This window comes from Caloenas nicobarica, chromosome 6 (genome assembly GCF_036013445.1).
Source record: "Caloenas nicobarica isolate bCalNic1 chromosome 6, bCalNic1.hap1, whole genome shotgun sequence".
In the NCBI taxonomy this organism is placed as follows: Eukaryota; Metazoa; Chordata; class Aves; order Columbiformes; family Columbidae; genus Caloenas; species Caloenas nicobarica.
The window spans coordinates 24,237,021-24,258,718 of NC_088250.1; the positions used below are offsets into that span (position 1 = coordinate 24,237,021).

Below are 21,698 nucleotides of genomic sequence, written 5' to 3' on the forward strand. Positions count from 1 at the left end.
CTGCTTCCTCATACTGTCAATCAAAGCCCTCCCATCCTTATCACTATTCTATTACACACATTTCCCACAACCATTTCTCCTCCAGCTCTTAAAAAATATCTTAGCAAACATTTCAATCAGTCATTAAAAACCTTGTTAAAATATGCAATGTGTCATCAAATATGCATAGTGTACTCGTGCAAAATCTGCAGAGTGTAAATCGCTGTATTACATTTGATATAGTATTAATGTAAAACATTGTAGAAAGTATTACCAATAAGAACTTTGAATTACTCTCTATGGATCGCCTCTTTCAGAGCTTGATTTTGTGTTATATCAAGTAAAGCAAAAAAAAGGGCAATTGAATAGCTTATTTTACACAATAGTTAAATTAAAAACATGCCTAGAATAATAATATAAATTATACTTCAAGCAAAATTCATGCAATTAGTAGCTGGTCTAACAAATTCATACAAGGGGTTCAGCTTTGACCAAACTGAGCGCACTGCAAGTACATTATCATTTACATTCACTGGGTCAAAACCAGCATGTACGATCCTAGGTGAACACAAATATTTTAACGTGTCAGTAAACATTTGTTTGGCAGATACACAGGTGCACCTCTAATAATAATAATCTAAAAAATATATAATAGCAATAAAGTGACCTACCGACAGGGAATAGCCTTTCTTACTTCTGCAGCCCCTATCTCTTCCAATCTCTCGCAGAAATAGTTATGGAATTGTAACATCCTGTCGAAATAGTTATGGACTAACATTAACCACTCACACACAGGAAAGGATTTTGTTCAGACCTGTCACACGTTACGTATTTATTCCAGACCCGCTGGAGACCCCCCCACTAAATAAAATCTAGCGAAATCCTTTCTGACCAGCGGTCTGTCCGAGGGGGCCGGTGGTCCCGCAGGAGCCCCCTGGCCCCGCAGCAGAGAGGCCAGAGGCAGCGGGCTCCCCTGGGCGCTGCCGCCCGGGCTCCCCGCCGGGGAACGCCGCTGCGGCCGGCTCTGCTCGCTCTGCCCTCTCGGGGGGCAGCGCAGCGGGACGGGCCGCGGCAGGAGGGCGGCAAGGGCGGCTTTCGCTGGCCGAGAGCTCCGAAAACATTTAATTTTTCAGACCCTTGCTCCCCCGGGTATGGGAAGCCCCGGGGTGGGCGCCGGGACAGTCCCTCACCGCGCCGCTGAGGGGGCAGCCGTGGCCCGCGGGGGGCGGAGAGGCGTGGGCGATGCGCGGAGGGACGCGGGCGGCGCCACGGCCTCCGCCGCTCGGTACGAGGCGCAGGGGAGGGCGCGCACCCCCCGCCGCCCCGGCTGCCCGCTCTCCCCCAGCGGGCTCTCTCCCACCTGTCGGCCTGGGCCGCCCGCCCCTCCCGGGGGGCACTGCCCGCTGCGGCCCCGCTCCGGGCGGAGGGTCCGTCCACACGAGGGCCGAGGGCGCCCGCGGCCGCGCAGGGCGAACCACCGCCCCGGGGGCAGCACCGTGAGCCCGACGGCAGCCGCGGGGCGGGCGCCGCTTCCCGCTGCCCCGCGAGGCCGCCGCCACGGGCCCGCGGCTCGCGCTCCCCTCCGCGCCCCCTCGCGCAGCCCGCGCGAGGCGCTGGGCGCACTGGGGCCCCGCTCAGGTAAAGCCCCGCACCTGGCGGGGAAAGAAGGTGGGGGGGTGAATGCAATCGGGCTGCTCAGCTCCCCCCGTCAGTACCGCACAGGACGAAATCCCCGCAGCAGCTCCGCACTTCCCCCACCGAGGAATCGAGAATAAAAGTTGCCATTTACCCCAAGCACCTGCGCACCCCGGCCCACGCAGATGCCGTGGTTGGCGCCTTTCCCACGGCCTATCGGTAGGTATGTTTTAAAGAGGGGGCAGCATCACTAGAAGGTCGGCAGGGGTGGTGCCGCGGCCGTGGGGGCTCCTCTGCCGCTTCCCCGGTCCCGCGGCAACCCGCGCAGCAGGGAAGGCTGCTCCTCCGAAAGGGCATCCGCCCGGGACGCTCAGCCGGGCACCTTGCTGAACACCGCGGGGACTCCGCCAGCGCAGCCCTCGCTCCGGGGAAGCAAGAGGAGGCTGCGGACGGGCAGCGCTGCGCCCCTCGGCTCTGCTCCGCCAGCAAAGGCGGGACCCCCGCCACCGCCGGGCACCTCTCCCGCCTGCAAAATGCTTTCAGGGTTTGTAAGCGTCAAAGACAGGGATAATTATAAACCTCTCAAACCCCACGGGGTTTCATCTCCCTCTTTCTCCGACTGCAAACCTCCACGCTCGGCCAGGCGGTGTGCTCACTCTCCTCTGTGCTCACCTCCCCAGCAACTGGGCGAGAGGGCCGGGTCCGGCACGGGGGGGAGGCGGCAGGTCACCCGCCCCGGGAGACTCGCCCGGCAGCGGAGTGAGCTCCCGCCAGCCTTTCCCCTTGGCCTCACCTGATTTCCTACTTGCAAAACGGCGAAGTGCGTTCCAACACGACGTTAACATTTTGCCAGGTTTATTTTACTCTTTATACACAGACGATACAAACGGGCAAAAACCGAAACATTTCTCAATGGAGCATGTACTGGTATAAATTATTCAGTTCCACAGACGTAACAGAACAAATATAAAAATCACAACATTCGATTTACAGAAGAGTCAAAAATATACACACGTTTATGACCCTGAATTTCTATTAGGAAACTTCCCCGTCGAGTGTAATCTAGACTGAATATTTAGCCTGATGCATATTTCAGTATATAATTGGTTTTTTCGCCATATAAAAATGCGTTAATTGTATAGATTTGCTACTCAAAATTCGAAGACTTACTATTCTGCTTCGCCGGGGGGAATATCTGGAGGGATATTAGTTCTCCTTCATTAATATAATAAGAGGTTTACAGGAAAGATCGCTCTTATTTTCGATGTGCATTTGATTCCCCAGGAAGTCAGATCTCGGTTAGCTACTTTATGAAAAAGTCAATTCCAAAACTAAATGCAGTAAAATATACAACTCACAATTCATCTTCACTGGACTACACTATGGTTACCAACAATTCAGTCGTCTATATCTTTTTTTTTTTTTTAGATTATTCATTACAAAGATTTACAGCAATATAAAGAAAGAGGGGAAAACTGCAAAGAAATTTGAACAGAGTTTGTCAGCATATTTGGCACCTGCAGGGACCAGTAATGGATTTGGCACTTGGGGGCGGGGGAGGAGGGGAGGAATACCACAAAAATAATAATATTGCTGATGTCGAGCTATTCCTTTTAAAGAAAAATACAGAGGCAGTTAATTTTGCTTTTGGAAGGCGTCATGCTACTTTAATCGACTTTCCTACGAGACGTATTTCTGTTCTTTTGAAGGGAAAGCTCAGCTACTCCTTAGCTGTGTTAGCCCAGGGCACAGAGTAATTATTTCATGCGAAGAATTGCAGAGAAAGTGAGAAACCCATTACTCGCTGCTACAGCTATGGACCACTCTACATTTCCAGAGGCATTTAGGAAGTGTTTGCCTGGGGAGGGGCAGGGGGAAGAGGGAGCAAAAGGGGCAGGGGGATGTAAAGAAATTTAAACAGGATCTAAGTTTTGTGACTTAACAACGAAAACAAAAGAAATTCAAACAAATAAGAAAGAGAACCAAAGAAAAGTAATCGATTACAATAAATTAAATACTATGTACAGGCATTTCACAGGCTCTTTTCCCCCACTATTACTGTTATCCCCTAGTATCCATCCGTGGTAAGAGGAAGGAAGCGCTGTATGGTTTGAGAGAGTCTAAGCATCCTACTTATCAGTGGGGTTCGGAGCGGCGGTGCCCCCCGCGCCCCCGGGGCGCCGCTGGGCCGGGCGGGGAGCGGGGCGGGGGCGCGGCGGCAGGCGCAGCTCTGCCTCCCTGCCTGCCGGGCCGGGGGTACGGATGGGGCAGCTAGGGGCGGGGGTCAGTGCGCTAACGCGGAGGAGTTATTGTGCAAAAGGACGGCGGACCCGGGCGGGCCGCGCCTAGCTGTGCGAGTAGAAGCCGTAGTAGCCGATGTCCTTGGCGCAGGTCTTTTCGCAGTCCCGCTGGGTGAGCACCTCGCTCTTGAGGGGCGAGGAGCTTTCGGACACTGGAGTGTCCGAGGGGGAGATCCGCCTCCTTTTGGCCTGCTCGTAAATCCCAGAATCGGTGGAGTCGATGGACTTAATGGACGACGGCGTCTCGATCCAGCTGGAGTCGGACAAATCTTTGGGCTTGGAGTCCTCGGCGCCCGGCAAGGGGGACCGCTCGGGGGCCAGGCTCTCCGCCTCCTCCCCCAGGTAGGGGTTGCCGGCGGCCATGCGCGCCGCCGCCGCGCTGTTGGGCCAGCAGGAGAGCACGGAGCCCGACTTGCTGCAGTACTGCGGAGGGCTGCGGGCCCCCCAGCCCGAGGGGTCGGCGTAGTAGCCCAGGGGCCTCCCGGCGCAGCCAGCCGCCTGCAGAGGCAGTGCCTTGACGCCGGCGGCCGCGTAGGAAAGCAGCGTGGCCGCGTTGCCGGCGAAGTCGGTGGCCGTGTCATAGGCGGAGGCGGCGAAGTCGAGGCGGTTGTTGGCGGGGGCGACGAACCACCGCTGCGGCGACGGGGCCCCCGGGTCCTCGGCTTGCTGTGGGGAGAGCAGCCCGTTGGTGTGGGGCACGCTGCGGTCGGCGCCGGGCCCCGGGCCGGCTCCTGCCCCGGGGTGGAAGCGGGACTTGGCGTAGTTACTCACGAACTGGTCCTGGAGGAAGGAGCCGGCCATGGCGTAGCGGGCCCCGGGCACAATCTGCGAGCGGGGCGAGTCATTGGGGGAAGGTGTCAGCCGGTCCATGTCGCAGCCCGTGTAGATCCTGCCCAAGAGAAGGAGAGAAAGCTGGGTGTCCGCCGCAGCCCGGCGGCCTCCTCGGCGCGGCACCCGGGCGGCCACAGCCCGTGGGAGAGACGGGACGCGACGGCGGGACCGCTTCTGCCCTGCCCGGGAACTGCACTCCCTCTCCGGGCTCGGCCTCCGGCGCCAGGAGAGGTGAGGGCCTTAACGGGGGAAAGGGAGGACGGGGGGAGACATGGAGAGCAAATTTTTCGGAACCAGTGGGCTGTTCACTGACAGGGCCAAGATTTCTTGCTCTCGTCCGAGCCCGGCATCCCAACGGCGTGAAATCCGCGCGGTGACACATTGACCGCTCCCGCCATATGCGCAACAGGCAGCCCGGTCATTTGTCGCGAACAGCATGAATGGCAGACTACGGAATTGTATCGGCTGTTTAACACTTATTATTGGGAGTCACAGACGAACCATCAACATTTTACCGAGTTTAAATTAAGCTAATCTTTAAACACCTACTGTAGGAAATGTAAAACCAGACGCATCCAGTGTTCCCTGCGTGGCCTATATATAATTCTCTCATGCTGGGCTGCAATTTGCGATTATAAAAACTTTAATGGATGAATAACTACTATCTGTATTTAATTCAGGCTAAAACTGTGCTTTAATTAACCCTCCACGCCTCCTGGAATTTCTTATCCAAAATAAACTTGGCCCTTAAACAAATTCAACGTGCTAGACAACATTGAAGCTTCCCCCTCCCCCCCGTCTCCTTCCAAGTGACTCCCTATAAAGTTTTTTTCCTATTAAAAAGCGAAAAAGCACTAGTGGCTGGGGGCAAAGGCCACACAGCCTTTCCAAAGGCCGCACATCTTCCTCGCAGAGCTCCCAGAAGCGCGGGTAAGCACCGCTGCCGCCCTTTAGGGAACCGGTGACCTCCATTCCTCCCGTTAGGGCCCGGCTCCCCCACCGCAGCCACCGCGACCCCCGCCCGACGGGGAGAGTGGCCACACCACAGGCCTGTTTCCCCGAAGACAGCCGCTGCTCGGCTCCGAGCTGCCTCGCACTAGTTCAGGCCTCGGCGTCGTTTCCACCCTTGGAAATCCTGCTGCTGGGGGATTCTGAACCGCTGTCAGAGCTGAGGAAGGTTTAAGCAGGCGCCGAAGCTACGCACGGGCTTAAGCGCCCTAAATGACGCCGCTCCCCGCCTGTGTGTAGAGAGGAAAAGTTTCCACTCTCAAAGCCGGACCTGCGTCCCGCAGACCCGGAGCTTGCAGGAGGCAGGTGAGCTCCAAGGCTGCCCGCCCCCCCGGGGCTTGTGGGCCGCCCTGTGTCCGCCACCTCCCGCTGGTCTGGCCCGGGCTGGGCAGGGGGATGCCGGGCGGGCCGTTACCCTGGCCGGGGGAAGCCGCAGCCGTCAGCTGCTGGCGGGACAGGATGTCCCCATTTGACTCCTGAGGGCCGGGGAAAGCGGCGGGCACAGAGGAAGACAGGGGTTGGCGCCCGCCCGGGACGGCCCCAGCCGCAGCTCCCTCAGGAGGCACGGCATGACGGGTCAAACAGCTGTGCCTGAGAACAGGCACACTCGAGGCGGACGGGCAGAGGCAGCACGGGGACAAACCGCAATTAAAACTTCGGAGGCTTTAGCTCCACCCCGAAGCAAGAGGAAAAAAATTCCAACCCCAGAGAAGACCAAAACGAGACGAAGAAATTTTCCTCCGGACACCGACTCTGCGGAGCCCGGGATTATTCGAAGCCGGCGGGTTGCTCGGGGGCTGAACCCCGGTTGCTCGGGTGCTGCTTTGGGAGCCCTTGCGCGCAAGTAAAACGCGAACTTGGAAAGGGGCGCAAAGATACATGCCAGGAAAAACCACCAACAAAACCACTGCAAGTACCAAAGCAAGGTGCGGACTCAGCTGCGGACAGCGCAGCCCCCGGGCGCGGAGGAGGCCGCGGGCTGCGCAGGGCTGCGCGGAGCCCCACGGCAGGGACAGCCCCTCCGCACCCGCGGCGCTGCCGGGGGAGCTTAAGGGTGCCTCACCCCACAGGGCTCTGGAAGAGCCTGGCATCACACATTTCGGTGTGAAATAAAGCCAGCCCGCGTCTCAAAGCTTCCCCCTTTGACATGTGTGTGCAGCCGACAGAAGGTTAATAAAAATCCGGTTTACTTACGTGTCATAATTGTCTCGGAAGCCTTTTGCGAAAGGGTTGTGGTCTATTTTCAGCTGTGTGATCTAGGGAAAGAGAGGATCAGAGCGCACGCTGTGAAAGCCTGAAAAATAAACCCTACTGCAACCAACACATTTTTTAAAGGATCAAGCTATACTCTAGTCGAATCGCCATTTAAAACGTGAAAAATAAAGCTTTGGCATCCTTACAGATATCACAGTCTAATATTTAGATTTATTTTATTGTAAAAAGTACGATAAAATTTAATATTTAACATCGTGTTTGGAGACGTGTCAGTATTCCTATTGCATGGGTATGAATATTTTTAAATCCAGAAATTAGGCAAAACATACCGCAGAACGGTAGCTAAGAGTTTACATTTGCATCGAGCAAAATAATTAAAGCAAGAACGTGGACTGAACATATGTCATTTGAAAAAGGGGGCACCAGTCTGTAGCAAAGCCAGACCACTACGAAACGTAGCCAGGCGTTAACGAGCTTTTAATTTGAGGAAGTTGCTCCGTCACCCCCGGCGCAATCAATGAGGTTGTTAATTGATCTTTGAAGACTTAAGGCTTACGCTAACAGCTTAACAGCTAACTGAGCTGTTTCGGACTGGAACATAAGCGCCGCGGATGAACGCCCGGCTGTGGCCGGAGCGGCAGGGCCGCCGGCGGGGGTTCCGCCTGGCCCGGCGGGGAGGGCAGCGCGGCGGCGGACGCGGGGCTCCCGGAGCAAAAGCGGAGCGCACTCGGCGCTCAGAGCTCGGCAGCCTCGGCCGGGGCAGAATGACACAACGCGGGAGATGAGGAGATAAGAAGCCTCATCCCCTGGCGCCGGAGAAACGGGTCGGGAAGGGAGGGCAGAGACCGGGCCGGAGCAGCCTCGGCAGGATGCCCTGCAGGGAGCGCGGGCGACCGCGAACGGGATAAACCAGGGAGCTCTTTACATCGGTGTTTTGGTAGGCGGTGACTGCTATGAACTGGGTCTCGGGGAAGGTGAAGGTCTGCACTCTGCCCGGCTGGTTGGTGTCCTCCGTCCCGTCTTCGTTCACCTCCACAACATGCAAGCGGGGCTGGTACTTGTGGAGGGACTGCAAAACCACCATCTGTCAGGCAGAGGAAAAGGAGGGAGGGGGCCGCGGGAAGAGGAGGAAATTAGAGCGAGAAGGACGGGGAGAGCGATGCCCGCGGGCAGCGAGGCGCGGCGCGCCTCCCCGGGACCCCGCCGCTACCTCCCCGGGACGTCTACGGGCTCTCCCGGCCACACTGGGCAGCGGTGCGAGCCTCGGCAATATGCTCGGGATCGACGAGGCCCACGGTAAAATAAAGGGGAAGGTTTTTTCCCACCACCACTTTCTTATTTTTCACCTAACGACACGGTCTGAAAAAATATTTCCGATCGGAAATACCAAGATTTTGCCTGAAACAGGAAAAGTCTGACAGAGCGACTGCGTTTCTCCCACTGACCTGCCCGTTGTTGTTTGATGCTCCTTTATTGTTTGTAAGTTTTAGTTTCCCAAAGGAGATTTCCTGGCGCATCCAGTGGGCTCCCGTGTTGGGGGAGTCAGGGTGCATATACACCCGGTTTCCTAAGCAAAACAACAAAAAAACCAACCACATCACAGTTCTCGCATATACCCAGGTTCTGCCACTGCAGCAGCACACGACTTGAAAGGAACCCTTTAAAGCTACTAGTATTTTACTGCCGAAACTACCTTCATCTTAACCGAGGATTAAAACAGCGTTTTCCGAACACTTTTTCTTATCTCCTCCGCTCTTTTTTTTTTTTAAGCATCATTGGCCCATTCTCTTTTAAGAAGTCGCCAGAGCCAGTCCACAAAAGCTTTAATTAATCATTCTCACCTGCATATGTGTCAGGAAAAGTGTTAATTGGAGGAACTTGCCTTGTACATTGGTGTCCGCCTTGCCGCAAGGAACCCACTTGCCTCCCTGAAATCTCCAGTGGTTTGGATCCGCCAAAATTACATCCACAAAAATATTGTAGTGAGCCGTGGGGTCGAGACCAGAAATATTAAAACTTAGGAAAGGGAACATGCGCCTATAAAAAAGAAAAGAAAAAAAAAAAAGGAAGGAAAGCAAGCCACCGACAGCGAGAGGCATATGCGGAGGAACCAGCCCCGTTGTGCTTTATCCTCACGGCTCCCGGTAGCGACTGGGAAATAAAAATCAAAAGAAACTCCCTCCCCGAAACGTCGAGCTTTTCGCGGGGAAGGGATGCGGAGAGCGGGCGCGGGGATGTGCGGGGAGGCAGGAGCGCTGCCCCGGCGGGGACCGGCACCGGCATGGCGCAGGCAGGCACCGGCGCAGGGGCCCCGGCGGCGGGCGGGCGGCTCCCCCGGGGCGGCGGAGGCTCCGGGCGGCTCCCCCAGCGGCTCAGCCCCGGCACCCGGCGAGGGTCCGCGCGGTGGCTTACCTCCCCTGCTTCGTGATGATCATCTCCGTCTGGTGCCGGTGAAATTTCAGCCAGAGTGGCCTGTTGCACAGGTAGACCTGAGCCTTGCCGGGAACGAGCCCCGGCTGGGTGGAGGAGAACTGGTAGAAAGGTGCCCCTTGGTAGGAATGGCCATACTGCTGGGGGTAAGGGTAGCCCGCAGTGGGGTAGCCTTGTGGAGAAGAGTTGGACAGGAGGCTGTTATAAGCTCCGTTGGTGATCACAGGATGGTGAGCCATGTAACGGCTGGGGCTGGCGATGGAGAAGGCTGGATGAGCAGGTCCATGCTGGCTGGGGTACGGGAACATGGTACTAGGAGCAGAAGCAGCAGACTGGGGCTGGCTGGATTGAGAGAGCAGATAGCGATCTGCAGCAGATCCATCGAAACTGTGACGAAGCTCAGAGACCCCGTCCAAGACGGGAGAGAGTTTATTTCTCTGGACGTCCCCTGGTGTGTCCTTGGAGTCAGGAAAATTGTCTGTATCTGACTGATTCGTCATCCCCCTGGTAATTTTTTTCAAAGGTGAACTTCTCTCCAGGTTGTCAGTGGTCGAGATAATGGGATGATCATGCAAGGCAAGCTCAGATCCGCCTGCATGTGGGTAACTGCTGCTCACATTGAGAAATTTCTTGGAGAGCATGATAGAGGGAGAAAGACAATGCTCCAGCTGCATAGCTCTAGCACCACAGTAATAACCCTTCAGTCCCTGGATCTGAAAGGGCTCCTTCGTATCAGAAGCTAGACATCCTGGGACCCTCACTAGACAGAAAGCACTTCATCCACCAAATGCTTCCCAAACGTTTGATTTACTTTTTTTTTTCTTCTTTTTTTTTTTTTTTTTTTTTCCTTTCCTCCCCTTCACTGGGAGAAGAGATTGGCCAATTGACACTATGCAGCAATCAGGAAAGACTCACTTTTGATCTTGCTGCTTGTGGAGAGGATGAAACGGCTTCTGCCATTGGTTAACCGCTGACAGTAATTTAATTAGATAGACATTAATTAGGATAATCACCTGGCTCCTGGTCGCGACGATCATGGCAAATTGAAGGAGATGATTTTATTGTGAGATAGAAGGGGGAGGGGGAAGGGAAGAGTGTGTTTGCTGTAAGAGCTCATTATTATATGACCTTTCCAGAGATTTTTTTTTACTATGGCTGGGAAACAAATCAAAATCCCCGCGATTCCCCAAATATTGCGCCCGTGTGCCCCAGTTTTGTGTGTCAGGGAGGAGACCGTGTGCTGGGGGCCCCGGGGACCGGCGGCGAGGGGCAGCGCTGGGCTGGGCGCCCGCTGCCCCGGGCTCACCTCTGCGGCGAGCGACCCCTTGCGCAGCGCGCAGCCCCTCGCCCCAGCTCCCGTGAGCGACCCCCCTTCCCACTCGTGCCTGCTTCGCGGGGGAAAATACACCCTCCGTCTCCCTGACAGCTGCCGCCTATCATTTCTTTTAAGTTCTGAAATAATCATAAGCCGCGCAACCGAAGTGCCCTAATGTATTTGCCGCGATGTTTACGGGTTCTTTAGTAAATAAATATTTTATCTGGGAGCCGTAGTGCAGGAGATTATCAGCAAAACAGCGCGGAAGGCATCCATCCACCCAGCCGGCTCCGGATTACTTTCCACCCGCTGCCTGCTTTCCCTCAGTGATTCAGTTCCCCCGGCAGCGCCAGGAGGGGAGAGAGCTTTTGTGATAGATTTGTCACGAGCCGCGGCTCGGGCGGTAGGTTTCGGACAGGAGCGGAGGAGCCCAAACCACTACGGTGCTGCAGCAGGAGCCGCCGGTACCCTCTGCCCGGGGTGTCTCCGCAAGAGCCGGAGCCCCGGCCGTGGCGGGAGCGGCGGCCCCGCGGGGCCCGAGCGCGGGTGGCCGGGGCGGCGCGGCGGGGGCGAGGCCCGCGCACCTGCGGGGAGGGGCTGCGTCCGCCGGGGACCCCCTTGGCGGGAGGGACCGGCCGGCGGGTCCCGCAGCGTGTCCGTGAGCGCCTGGAGCTAATTGGAAGCGGGGCCCTCCGAGGCGTGAAGATGCGCCTGGAGAGTTCGGGGGAACTCGCTTGCCACCGCAAGCATCAGACTCAATTTCCATTCCTAGGCAAGCCCGTGAGTTTTTAAAAGCACCGTGTTGGTTTTGTGGGGGGTTTTTTGGTGGTTTTTCTTTTTTTTTTTTTTTTTCTTTCCCCCGGGGAGGAGCTCACTCTCTTCTATTTTTCTTAGTGTTTTCCCCTTAGCTGTTTGGAACTTCAGGTATTTTACTGATCGTGTCTCTTTCCAGGTGATACTAGCAGCCAGCTTCAAAGTCCACTGTTACCGCAGCCTGGACCGTCGCATAATAAAACCAAGACCAGCATCTAATCGGCTACAGCCAGGCTGAAACTTGGAAAACTCAAACCCAGGGATGACTAGAACCAGGATGACGTGTCAGAACGCATATTTCAATGTTTTCAAATCCTACTGCCATTTATTTTTCTGATATTTAACCGTGAGTTAGTTTGGTTACTTTGTCTTTCACAGAAGCCAACATCCACACACTCTCTGCAAGGAAATTATTCTGAGGAAATACTTTATGAAGCAAAAAGCAAGCAGTTCACTGTTTGACGCAGTCAGGTGGTACAGCGCATACAACTTTCCATACTACACCTTCTCCTTTCAGTTAAGAAAACACTTTTACTAATATCAGTTCTAACTATTGTTTCTGACACTTGTTTTGCCAGCATGCCCATCCTTCCCTTTTCCTGCTTGAAACCGACAGAAAGGTAATGGACTTATATAGGCAGGAGATGGTTCAAAACACAGATAAACCCTGGGAAATGCTGCCCTGAGTTACAGAGCTACACCCATCTATCTAGATGCAGAGCCGCAATGAATTCAGCAGTACACTGCCAATCACATGGAAGTGCTAATATATGCCAAAAATCCTCAGTGCACCACTCCTAAACTGGTATAATAGGGGAATATGCAATGGCAGGTGGTGTTATAGAATCATCACAGAAAGAAGGAGAGAGGTTTGCTAATACAATGTGCCCGTCCTTCGTGGTGACAGGTGACGAGGGGTCAAGCTGCTAATGAAGGTCTGCTCCATTGCGGCTGGAGGCACAGAGGTGGCTGCTTGAAAACCTCTTTCTTCCTCCAAGATGGTGCACAGGCTGCTGCTTTTCAGGTTACTGCATGCAAATATTCTTCTAAATCCTCTTATGCAGCTCCTAAAGCACTGGACAAAAATGAGGAAAGATGCCCCGAAAAACAGCCTTTTGATTATGCATTTATTCATGAAACATCATAGTAAATGAAAATTGTGCCGCCAAGCCAAACTGAGGAGTGGACAGAAAGCAGGATATCACAGCACAAGTTCATACTACAGGAGATCTGCATCTCCAACAGATTCTCTTGAGCTACCCTCTGCAATATGTACATTTGTCAAAATTCATTTAGAATATGCAAGACTCGCTGGTTTGCCTCCCTGCTTACATCGTCCCTTCCCGCGTGCATACACTGCAGCACTGCGATAGCTTCTCTCCCCACTCCGCAGTGCCATGTTACCCACGACCTGCCAAACTGTGCCTCCCTCATGGTGTCACACGTGTGCGTGGCAGCAGATAGCGGTGGGATGCAGAGCCCCGCTGGCAGACAAGCCCTGGGCCAGGTCCCCCCATCCCCTCCTGCCCCATCTCACCCTGGGGTGCAGCCGTGTGTGCAAACATCGGGCGAGGCCCACAGCCAGCCTCCCTCAGCAACACACAGGTTTTCAGTGCAAATCACCAGAACGCACTTCCACTTAACTATACGCAGGCAAATGTGGTTTGGTATCTCTCCATTTTCCCAGTCTGATATTGTACTGCCTACTGTGGGGGCAGAGGGAAGGCCATAAGGAGGGCAGCTGCAAAAATCTGCATGTTTCCCTCTGAAGTAAGTGCATGCTAAATATACTTTGAGAGAGAGTTATTCTATAACAGTAAATTAGAAGGCCTAAATAAGAAATTCCAAACAAAAGAAAAACCTTTGAATGGTAATGAAAAAGTAAATAGAAAATTACTGGGCACAAAGTGGAAAATAAGACAATTTTATGGGCTATTTCTTTACTATGCAAGTGAGAAGTCAAATCACTTTAAAAAATAACCTTCAGAATAAAAAGATGTACCTAGTTTCAAAATATTTGCCTGTCACAATTGTTTCTATTAAAAAAAACCCCAATAAACAAAATACTGCCCAAAACAAAATAGTTCTGCCCAGACAAAAGCATCAAATAAGCCCAAGTACCATACTTAAAAAATAGCAACCCAACCAGCCCCCTGCCCAAAGCCACTCCCCAAACTCAGTTATTTGGCTTTGCCTGCTTAAAACCAAGCAGCAAACTCACCTGCCCTCCTGTGACTGTTTCCCTCTCTAGCCAGTGGAAACAGTTTTAAATGTCACATTTCAGTTGGGACTTTTTCCATATACTCATATATATGGACATGTATGTACATTCACTTTTGCAGGAGGGAGGGCTCATATAACCTAGAACAGCTTCCATCACTTTAATGTTTATTCTCAGAATACTGCTATTTATGACACCACTTGTGAGAGTTGTGTCATTCGGTTATCAGCATAACTGAATTAATTTTCTTAAGGTCAATTGTCTTCTGTGGATATTAGGGTTTGAATAACATCAAAAGGGAGCTGGCAGGGGAACTGTCAGCGTTTTGGTTTTTGTGCATCCTCAGAATTCGGTACTTTTTTTTTTTAGTCTCAATAAGAGTATCTGGTAATCAATGGAAGCCAAATCTCATAAGATAATTTTTGCTGTCCTAGCAATTAATATCTCAGCAGTTTTACAGTGGGTAGAAATAAACCTTCCTAACACTTTTCCTACACTGTTAATTCTTGCCATCCTTTCTCAAAAAAGGCTTTCCAGAACTTGACTGGTTTGTAAATGTATTTTTATTATGTTGCAACAATCAAAATATATATGTACTACTGATTATCCCCCCAATATTAAAATGCAAATGTAATACATTTTTGCCCACATTGTGTTCTTGAATGCTTTGGAATCTGTGAAGACCCTGACATAAAGAAAATTAAGCAACTGCACAATTAGAGACTGAAAGGTGTTCTAGTGCTGCACTTACATAGCAAATGAAGTCAGATGTCTCTGCTTAATCAAATATAGCCTCAACAGTCTCTGTTTTGTGAGTATTAGAAACAATAAACAAATATACACAGAAAGCACCACAAACAGTAAATCAGTTATTTAAATACAACTGTATCCAACATAGCAGCTAAACACTGGACAATGTTTGAGGTCATCAGCACATCCACATGCTCTTCTAAATGACGCTTGGGGTCCTGAAATACAAAGGATGCCATGAGAGAAATGATGGAAACACATCTCTGAAGGATTTAATTTACTTCAGGTCTATTTAAGACAATTGTGAGTTAAGGAACACAGGCCAGTAATGCTCCTAAATTTTCCATTCTAACAAGACCTAGCAAATGACTGCATTTCTATGAATAAGGTTTTATTAGTCCATACTATCACTCAGATAAGCTGATAGGTTTAGCAAGCAAATTTCTATCCAGCATCTGAAGAGTAACCACGACAGTTGTGAATTTTAAGGACAACATACAATATGTGGAATTTACTATGTATCTCACTAAGCCTAATATTTTAATCTTAGTTCTGGTACATTACAATTTGTTTTCAGATCTTTGTACAAATGTCTGTTCTAATCCTGTAAAGGCTCCAGCATCATCTAAAAAAGTCTTTGAATAGTTGTGCTGGCTGCAAGAAAATTAGCATATTTACACCCATTAAAAATGAAAAAAAAGCACAATATGTTCACGTGTTCTGAAAAATTGAATGTTAAGCTTGAGCAGTGCTCTGAAAATACGCATTCCCACACACTATTACAAAATTGATGTGGGCATTTGTGGGCATCTGTATAGAACAATAACATTATTTCTGGTTCAAAACCATATTCATGTACTTCTTCAGTTTCAGAATTGAGATTAGGTAATTAATCTCCAAATACTGCAAAATTATCAGGCACATTTAAAAAACATCTCTAAACTTTATTGTAGCATTCTTGTGTGTAAAGAAATTAAAATATGGAAGACAGTAATGTGTGGGAATCATAACTTTTTTAGAAAACAACTATTGTCAAAAACTAATGAACCCATCTAAGTTTACATAAAAGTATACTAGAAAATCTGTGCAAGCTGTTCTTCCTAAATACTTCATTTTCAAAGATCATATAGTTCTCCAGTATTCTCTCTGTTCCTAGCAAATTATGCAACCTAATAACATAATATCCCTATTGTGAGCACCTGTTTGTTTACAAAGCTTTTTTTTTTTAAGTTGCATCAAAAAAACCCACATGGAAATTACTTAACTGAACCATTTTGTAATTTAAAGAAAACCTAGTAATTTTATCAGGAAAAAAATATTTTTTAAAAGAACTGTATCAATTTTCTTTTTCATGTATGCATAACGATTTAAACAACTACTGAAGCTTAAGTTCTTTGAAATGACATCATAACCCTTAAAACACAACCCTTCTTACATGTTTTATTTTCTATATGTATTTATGTATGTGTAGGTGTGCATAAACTCCATTGTTCTGAATGCTACAGAAATACACGAGTGACTGAACAATAGTGCAGATGTGTTATGACATAGCTGCTAGAAGCTGACACATAAGAGCAATCCAGAATCCTTTAAGTTCTTCTACTGCTACTAGCAATACAATAAATACTGGTTCTTTAAGGACACGCTGAATATTTCTAAAACTATTTCTTGTTTCCATTGCCCTTGAATTTGAACACAACCTCTTAGAAATGTTGTGCTCTCCTCTCCCTCACCAAAGCACATTTCCTCAATCTTTATGTTGAAATCAAATGTAGAAATAGTTTTCTGTCAAGTCTTCTATAAAGATGTTATATCCTGACATTGCAAAGGGACAGAATGAACTGAGTGGGTGTTTTCAGTTTCAGCTGTGGTCCTAGACAGTTTTCCTTCAACAAAAATACAAAGCAACGCAGCTCACTTGCATCCATGTGTACTGGAGCTAAGCACTGGCAGCGTGTGTTCAAGAACTGAGGACAGGACTGAGCTGCCTCTTTAGCTATGATAATGTATAAACAACACTCCCACCTTTTTTGAGTTATTGTTGTTTTTTAAAATCTCCACAGTTTTGGCCTTTCTGACACAGACTTGTATATCTTTATGCCTCTTATTGGAAATAAGTTAAAAAAAAAACAACCAAAAAAACCCCCAAAACCAAACTATCAAATCTCAGCGCTGCTCCTCAGCATGTAATACAAACCATGTAAAACACGACTTGTAGACATTCTGTCCGTTACCTGAAGTCAAAAGCCTCATTCCTCACACAATCCTCAACAAAAATAAATTCATTATTTGCAGTGTTGAGAATATTCTGCACATAGAACTAAGATCACCTACGCACATGTAAAAAACTTAATATTTAGAATGAACGATGCATATCATTCCACCTCACTCTAATTCATCACACCTCACCTGCTTGCCAACATTTTTTATTGCCAGCTGTTCAGGTGTCATCTTATCTTCTTCTTCAACAGCCTGTGAAAGAAACACAGAAAAGGTCAGTGTTTCAGATTTCATTTACTTTTTCCCCAAGCCACAAGATTCTCAAAATATAATTCTCTTAGGGAAAAAAAAAAAAAAAAAAAAAAATCAAACGGTGACACATTTCAGAAAGTCAAAAGGAAAGGTACTTCAGTAATTAAAACTATGTCTGCTGAAAAGCTACGTGTTAGTGCAAAAGATCAGGGCAAATATTCATGAATGGTTTTATTGTCAGATATTCACAATTTTTTTTTTTTTTTAGCAAAAATCTTAAATGAGTGGTATCAAAAGATAGTTGAACTAGTGAAAAAAAAAACCTAGTTAAACTGGTAAAGCAGAACCAAAAATAATGTTACCTACAGTGTTTCAACTACTGGAGGTTTGATCTCAGTAAATTTTTATACTGTTTAAAGTCACTTAATATATTTTTATAATGTTCTGTTGCCTTTAAACACAGCTTCTTTATAAAGTAAATCCACTAACTAGTGAATGTAATATTGAATTTTGGTTTTAAGGATTTCTAAGAAGCTAAAAAATAGCACTCATCGAGAATGACTGACATGCTTACTACTCAGAGTGCTTGTTGAGATCTAGTATTTATAAAAAATATTTCTAAGTGTAAGTGCCAGTATTAAAACAGTATAAGTAACTGTGATTCCTCTTTCTTACAACACCAATAATTTCTTTATCTAAAAAAACCCACTGGATTGGGCTCTAGAATGTGTTCTAAATACTATCTATCTATTGAAATTATACAAGTAAATAACCTTTATTCTGCTATTAATACACTGATCAGGTAGTTCTTGACTGAAGGAATGAATAATACAATGAACTGTTTATTTCGATCTACAGAAATCTTATAATCTCTTTACTAAGGAAAAACAATAATTAAAAAAAAAAATCGATGTGATTGCTCACAAAACATGTAATTAACATGTAATTAAATGCTTTGCAAAAAGTCAGATGGCAAACCTGAAGATCTAACAGACAAATGATCCATAGTTGATTAATAAGAAACAAAGTCTCCACAAGGCCATTATAAGCACACTTGTGCCTAATTTAACCAAATCCCAAGAAACTCAATGCTGAAAACAGATTATACAAATCAAATAACCACCAAGGTCCAAAAGAGTTCCTGCAACAATTGTTTTGTTCTTACAGTCTAGTCCTTTACAAGTCATGCTGAATAAGCCTTCTTACTTCTGAAATTAAGTAATAAATTTATTTCCTTCATAAATACAGGTAAAGTTATACTATCATTATGTGATACAAATACCTTGTTATAATTCTTAGCTAACTCTAACATCTCCTTCACTACTGTTTCATTGAGCTTGCAATGTTCACTGTAGTCCTGAAGTGTCAAACCTTCCATCCAACTCTTCTTATGCAAATTTAGCAACATCTGCAAAAAAAACCAACCTCTTTAGAACATTCATTGTAAAATAGATTAATAATACGATGAAGATCTCTTTGACAGAAAAACAATTTATACTAGTAAGAATGTAATAAAAATTATTGATCTTACAATGCTTAAATACAGGTAATACAATAATCAACTATTCTGCTAGAGCAGATGATAGATTTTACGTAAGTTTCTAAAGATCAAAATTCTTGAACCCTAAATATGAAAATCGGGCATGGAAACCAGAGTCACATTTACTTCAACAGGAATATTTATGTTTTTCTTTTGTAATTTTTTATTTTTGCTGTAGGTTGAGAACGCACAGTGTATTGTATTGTAGGAGAGCTAACAGAGAGGTGAATATTTCAGCTGCCAAGTAAGGAATGGCCAAAACTTCTGGCCACTGACGAACCCGAAAAATATTTAAATGCTTGGATTAAATGTATGAAGTAGTTATTTAGGCTTCACTGATTATCCTGAACCGTATGCAAGCAGCTGCCACAGTTGTGATGAAGTGAACTTCAAAAGCAACCAAAGCATGACTTGGGCCTGTTGGTCCTCCTACAATGTAAACAGCCCTAAAAACAACACGATAAAGTGATGCAGAGTTTTGATGGTGATAAACACGGGGACTGTTAGAAATATCTGAAATGTTTTACTTGACACCTTGATGTCATGCTTGAAAGAGTGAAGGAATAGCTACAAAGGCAATTTCCGGATTTTAATGAATAAAGAAAACATATTTCATGGATCTTGCGCATACTTGAGTACTGTAGGGAGGACCCGAATTCAGCAAACAGTTTCAGCTTGCCTTCAATTTGCAAACATTTACGACAGACATCTTTGAGAACCCATATGCCCTGTAATTGCTATCACCTGAATAAGAGTGCTTGTTTCACCCTATGTACAGCTTCCAAAGAAACCCAGCTCTGGAACATATGAACTGAGTTGAAAGTTTGTGTCATAATTTGTATTAGCAAGATCTTAGTTACCGACAGAAGGAGTTGTAGGCAAACTGCATATGGACAGTTTAGCTAGGCTATCTGGATTTTAAAAATATGGTCTGGTGTGATGGGCTCCTTATCTAATACAAGAAGCGTGTACTGTTCTTAGTACAGATGGAGATAACAGATCACCACCACCACATGAGGCGGGTTTGAGATATGTATGAACCTGCCTTATGAAAGATGTGTGGAGATAGTTGCTGCCTCACAGATTAAAGTTTCCCTAACTCAGTCAAGATTATTCTCTTACTTGCAAAGGTAATAACTTATATATGTAAAGCCACTAAAGAAAATAAAAACTTTAAACTTCAGAAAAAACTGGAGTGGTCAAACTGTTGTATTTGAATGGAAACAACCACCTCTGGAAGCTTCTCAGACATTTCCTGAGAGAGGTGGTTTTGTTGAATTAGTAACTTCTCAGAAACAGTGGGGGCCTGAAACTCTGATACTGTCCTAAAACAGGTTATACATTTCACAAATTCTTTTCAGCTCCCTAATTTGCATGTATATCTTCCATTATTCAAAATTGTGTGTGTTTTAAATTTTTTTTAATTACTTCTAGCCCTCTAACAGTCGAAATCAAGTGACAAAACTATTCTGACCATTGCATCAAACTCCAAATCTGAGATGCTGAGATCAATTTATAACCCTAACAAGGCCATGAACATACTTAGCCATAGGACAGAATCTGGCCTTTTGACAATTAACTTCTGCCGATGATAAATAAGGTTTTTTGTTTTGTTTTTTTCCTCTTGTATTCCTGATTGAGACTTTCAAGCTAGATTTCACTTGTAACTCAGGAAGTTTGATACAAAAGTAACGGACAATATTTGTTGTCGGTAAATGAAAAATATTTTTTCTGTAAATGCGTGAAGTTAAGCAGGACATCACTACTTTCTGATACTCAGTGAAGTCTTGGGGACATCCCTTCACACCAACTGGACGCCCCTTCTGTCAAAGTGACTATAGCCAACAAAAACCTGAGATTCCCTGGTTATACAATCCTGCTTTGGAAAATATGGTCTTTTAGCTTCAGGAATTCCAGCCTGTGTAAACCTAAGGCAGCTAGTATGTCTTTCAGCTTCATCACTGAAAACTTTGAACTCCGCATAAACCTGTTAAGTGCAGAGAACAGCATGAGGACTTTACATAAAATATGTGGACAAAGATGCTGTCAAACTACTTATATGAATATTAAAATGTGATTTGGGAAGGTTTCATCATCACGACTACACACCTAAGTGCTTTCTGCAAGAGAAGACATCTACTCCAGGAGAGTTAAAATAACTACTGAAAGTATCAGTGGTTGAAATCAGAATATAGCCACAAATCTTAAACAGTTTGTATAGTGTGCTTTGTCCTCTGAAAAAAGGCTAAAACAATTACCTTCTGTTCTAGTTCATTCTTCCTGTAGTTGATGGTGATGGAATAGTAATGTCTGTTTAGTCCATGAATTAGTGCCTGCAAAATTCAGGGAAAAGTTTGCATAAAAATTAACCACTATTGAAATGAAGAAATATTAGAAGGGAAGAGTTTGTTTAAATACAGCCATGTTCAACCACCATTTAAATAAAAGAAAAACCACAAAGAAACAAATACACAGACTATAAGTAGGTATCAAGTAAATATACCTGTATATATCCTATTTCTCTTTCAGTGTTCGTTAACTGACAGTTATACTATTTCTAAACCACAGATTTTTTCGCACAGTAACAACTATCATCGGAAAAAGTGGTAACTGCCTGCAAACATTTGACCGATACATATGCACAAACATATTTCTCTCAAATCCTTCCTCTCTTTATAAATCCAGTTATTGCTTCTTCCAAAATATAAGGTTCTTTCTGTTACAAACAAAAGAATGTTGGCTGTTTATTTACAACCACTGCCAACATTCCCAAGTTCATTCTCTAAGGCTAAATACAAAGAGAGAGTAGCTGAAGCAGTGATTAAACACATCAGGTATCGATTAGACCATATGTATAACACTAATCTTGGATATTAAAGCTCATTTTCTAACTCTAAACGAAAAAAAGCTTCTCTCATTTATAATTATGTCCTTTGCAAATTTGTCCTTAAACTTGTATATCACAATCTGAGCAACTTAGACTAGGTTAAGTGACACCTTTATGCATCTTCTATCTTGCTCATGTGCATTACATACTTTTTTTTTTTTTTTTTTACATTTATGACTTAAGAGTGAGTTGGATTAATATTTGGGGGGATGGTGGTGTAAGAAAATTCTGTGATAAAACCTCATAATGACTAAAATTGTCTATTTTTCAAATAAAATGTTACATATGAATTATACATTTAG

General features: G+C 46.8%; 2 protein-coding genes across 2 annotated transcripts in view; both read right to left on the minus strand.

The window, feature by feature from the left end:
* Window positions 1-3,959: 3,959 nt before the first annotated feature.
* On the minus strand, window positions 3,960-10,072 carry TBR1 (T-box brain transcription factor 1). The gene is made up of 6 exons (XM_065638140.1): window positions 9,381-10,072; window positions 8,851-9,005; window positions 8,414-8,535; window positions 7,894-8,052; window positions 6,948-7,009; window positions 3,960-4,803 (listed from the first exon to the last, which is right to left on the minus strand). Exons 1-6 carry the CDS (start codon window positions 10,070-10,072, stop codon window positions 3,960-3,962), a joined length of 2,034 nt encoding a protein of 677 aa, XP_065494212.1.
* Window positions 10,073-14,292: 4,220 nt separating this feature from the next.
* Window positions 14,293-21,698, minus strand: part of PSMD14 (proteasome 26S subunit, non-ATPase 14) — a 47,880-nt gene continuing 40,474 nt past the window's right edge. The window contains exons 9-12 of the mRNA XM_065637812.1: window positions 20,768-20,842; window positions 18,252-18,377; window positions 16,907-16,969; window positions 14,293-14,715 (exon numbers count right to left, since the gene is read on the minus strand). Coding sequence (XP_065493884.1) covers window positions 14,617-14,715; window positions 16,907-16,969; window positions 18,252-18,377; window positions 20,768-20,842 — 363 coding nt within the window. The 3' untranslated portion in view covers window positions 14,293-14,616. The remainder of the gene's footprint in view (window positions 14,716-16,906; window positions 16,970-18,251; window positions 18,378-20,767; window positions 20,843-21,698) is intronic.

Coding starts and splice junctions, on each gene's coding strand:
- TBR1 (XM_065638140.1), bottom strand. CDS start 10,072: ATGCAGCTGGAGCATTGTCTTTCTCCCTCTATCATGCTCTCCAAGAAA. Junction 7,010..7,893: donor CCGCCTACCAAAACACCGAT/GTAAAGAGCTCC, acceptor CTCTTTCCCTAG/ATCACACAGCTGAAAATAGA. Junction 4,804..6,947: donor TTCCGAGACAATTATGACAC/GTAAGTAAACCG, acceptor TCTCTTGGGCAG/GATCTACACGGGCTGCGACA.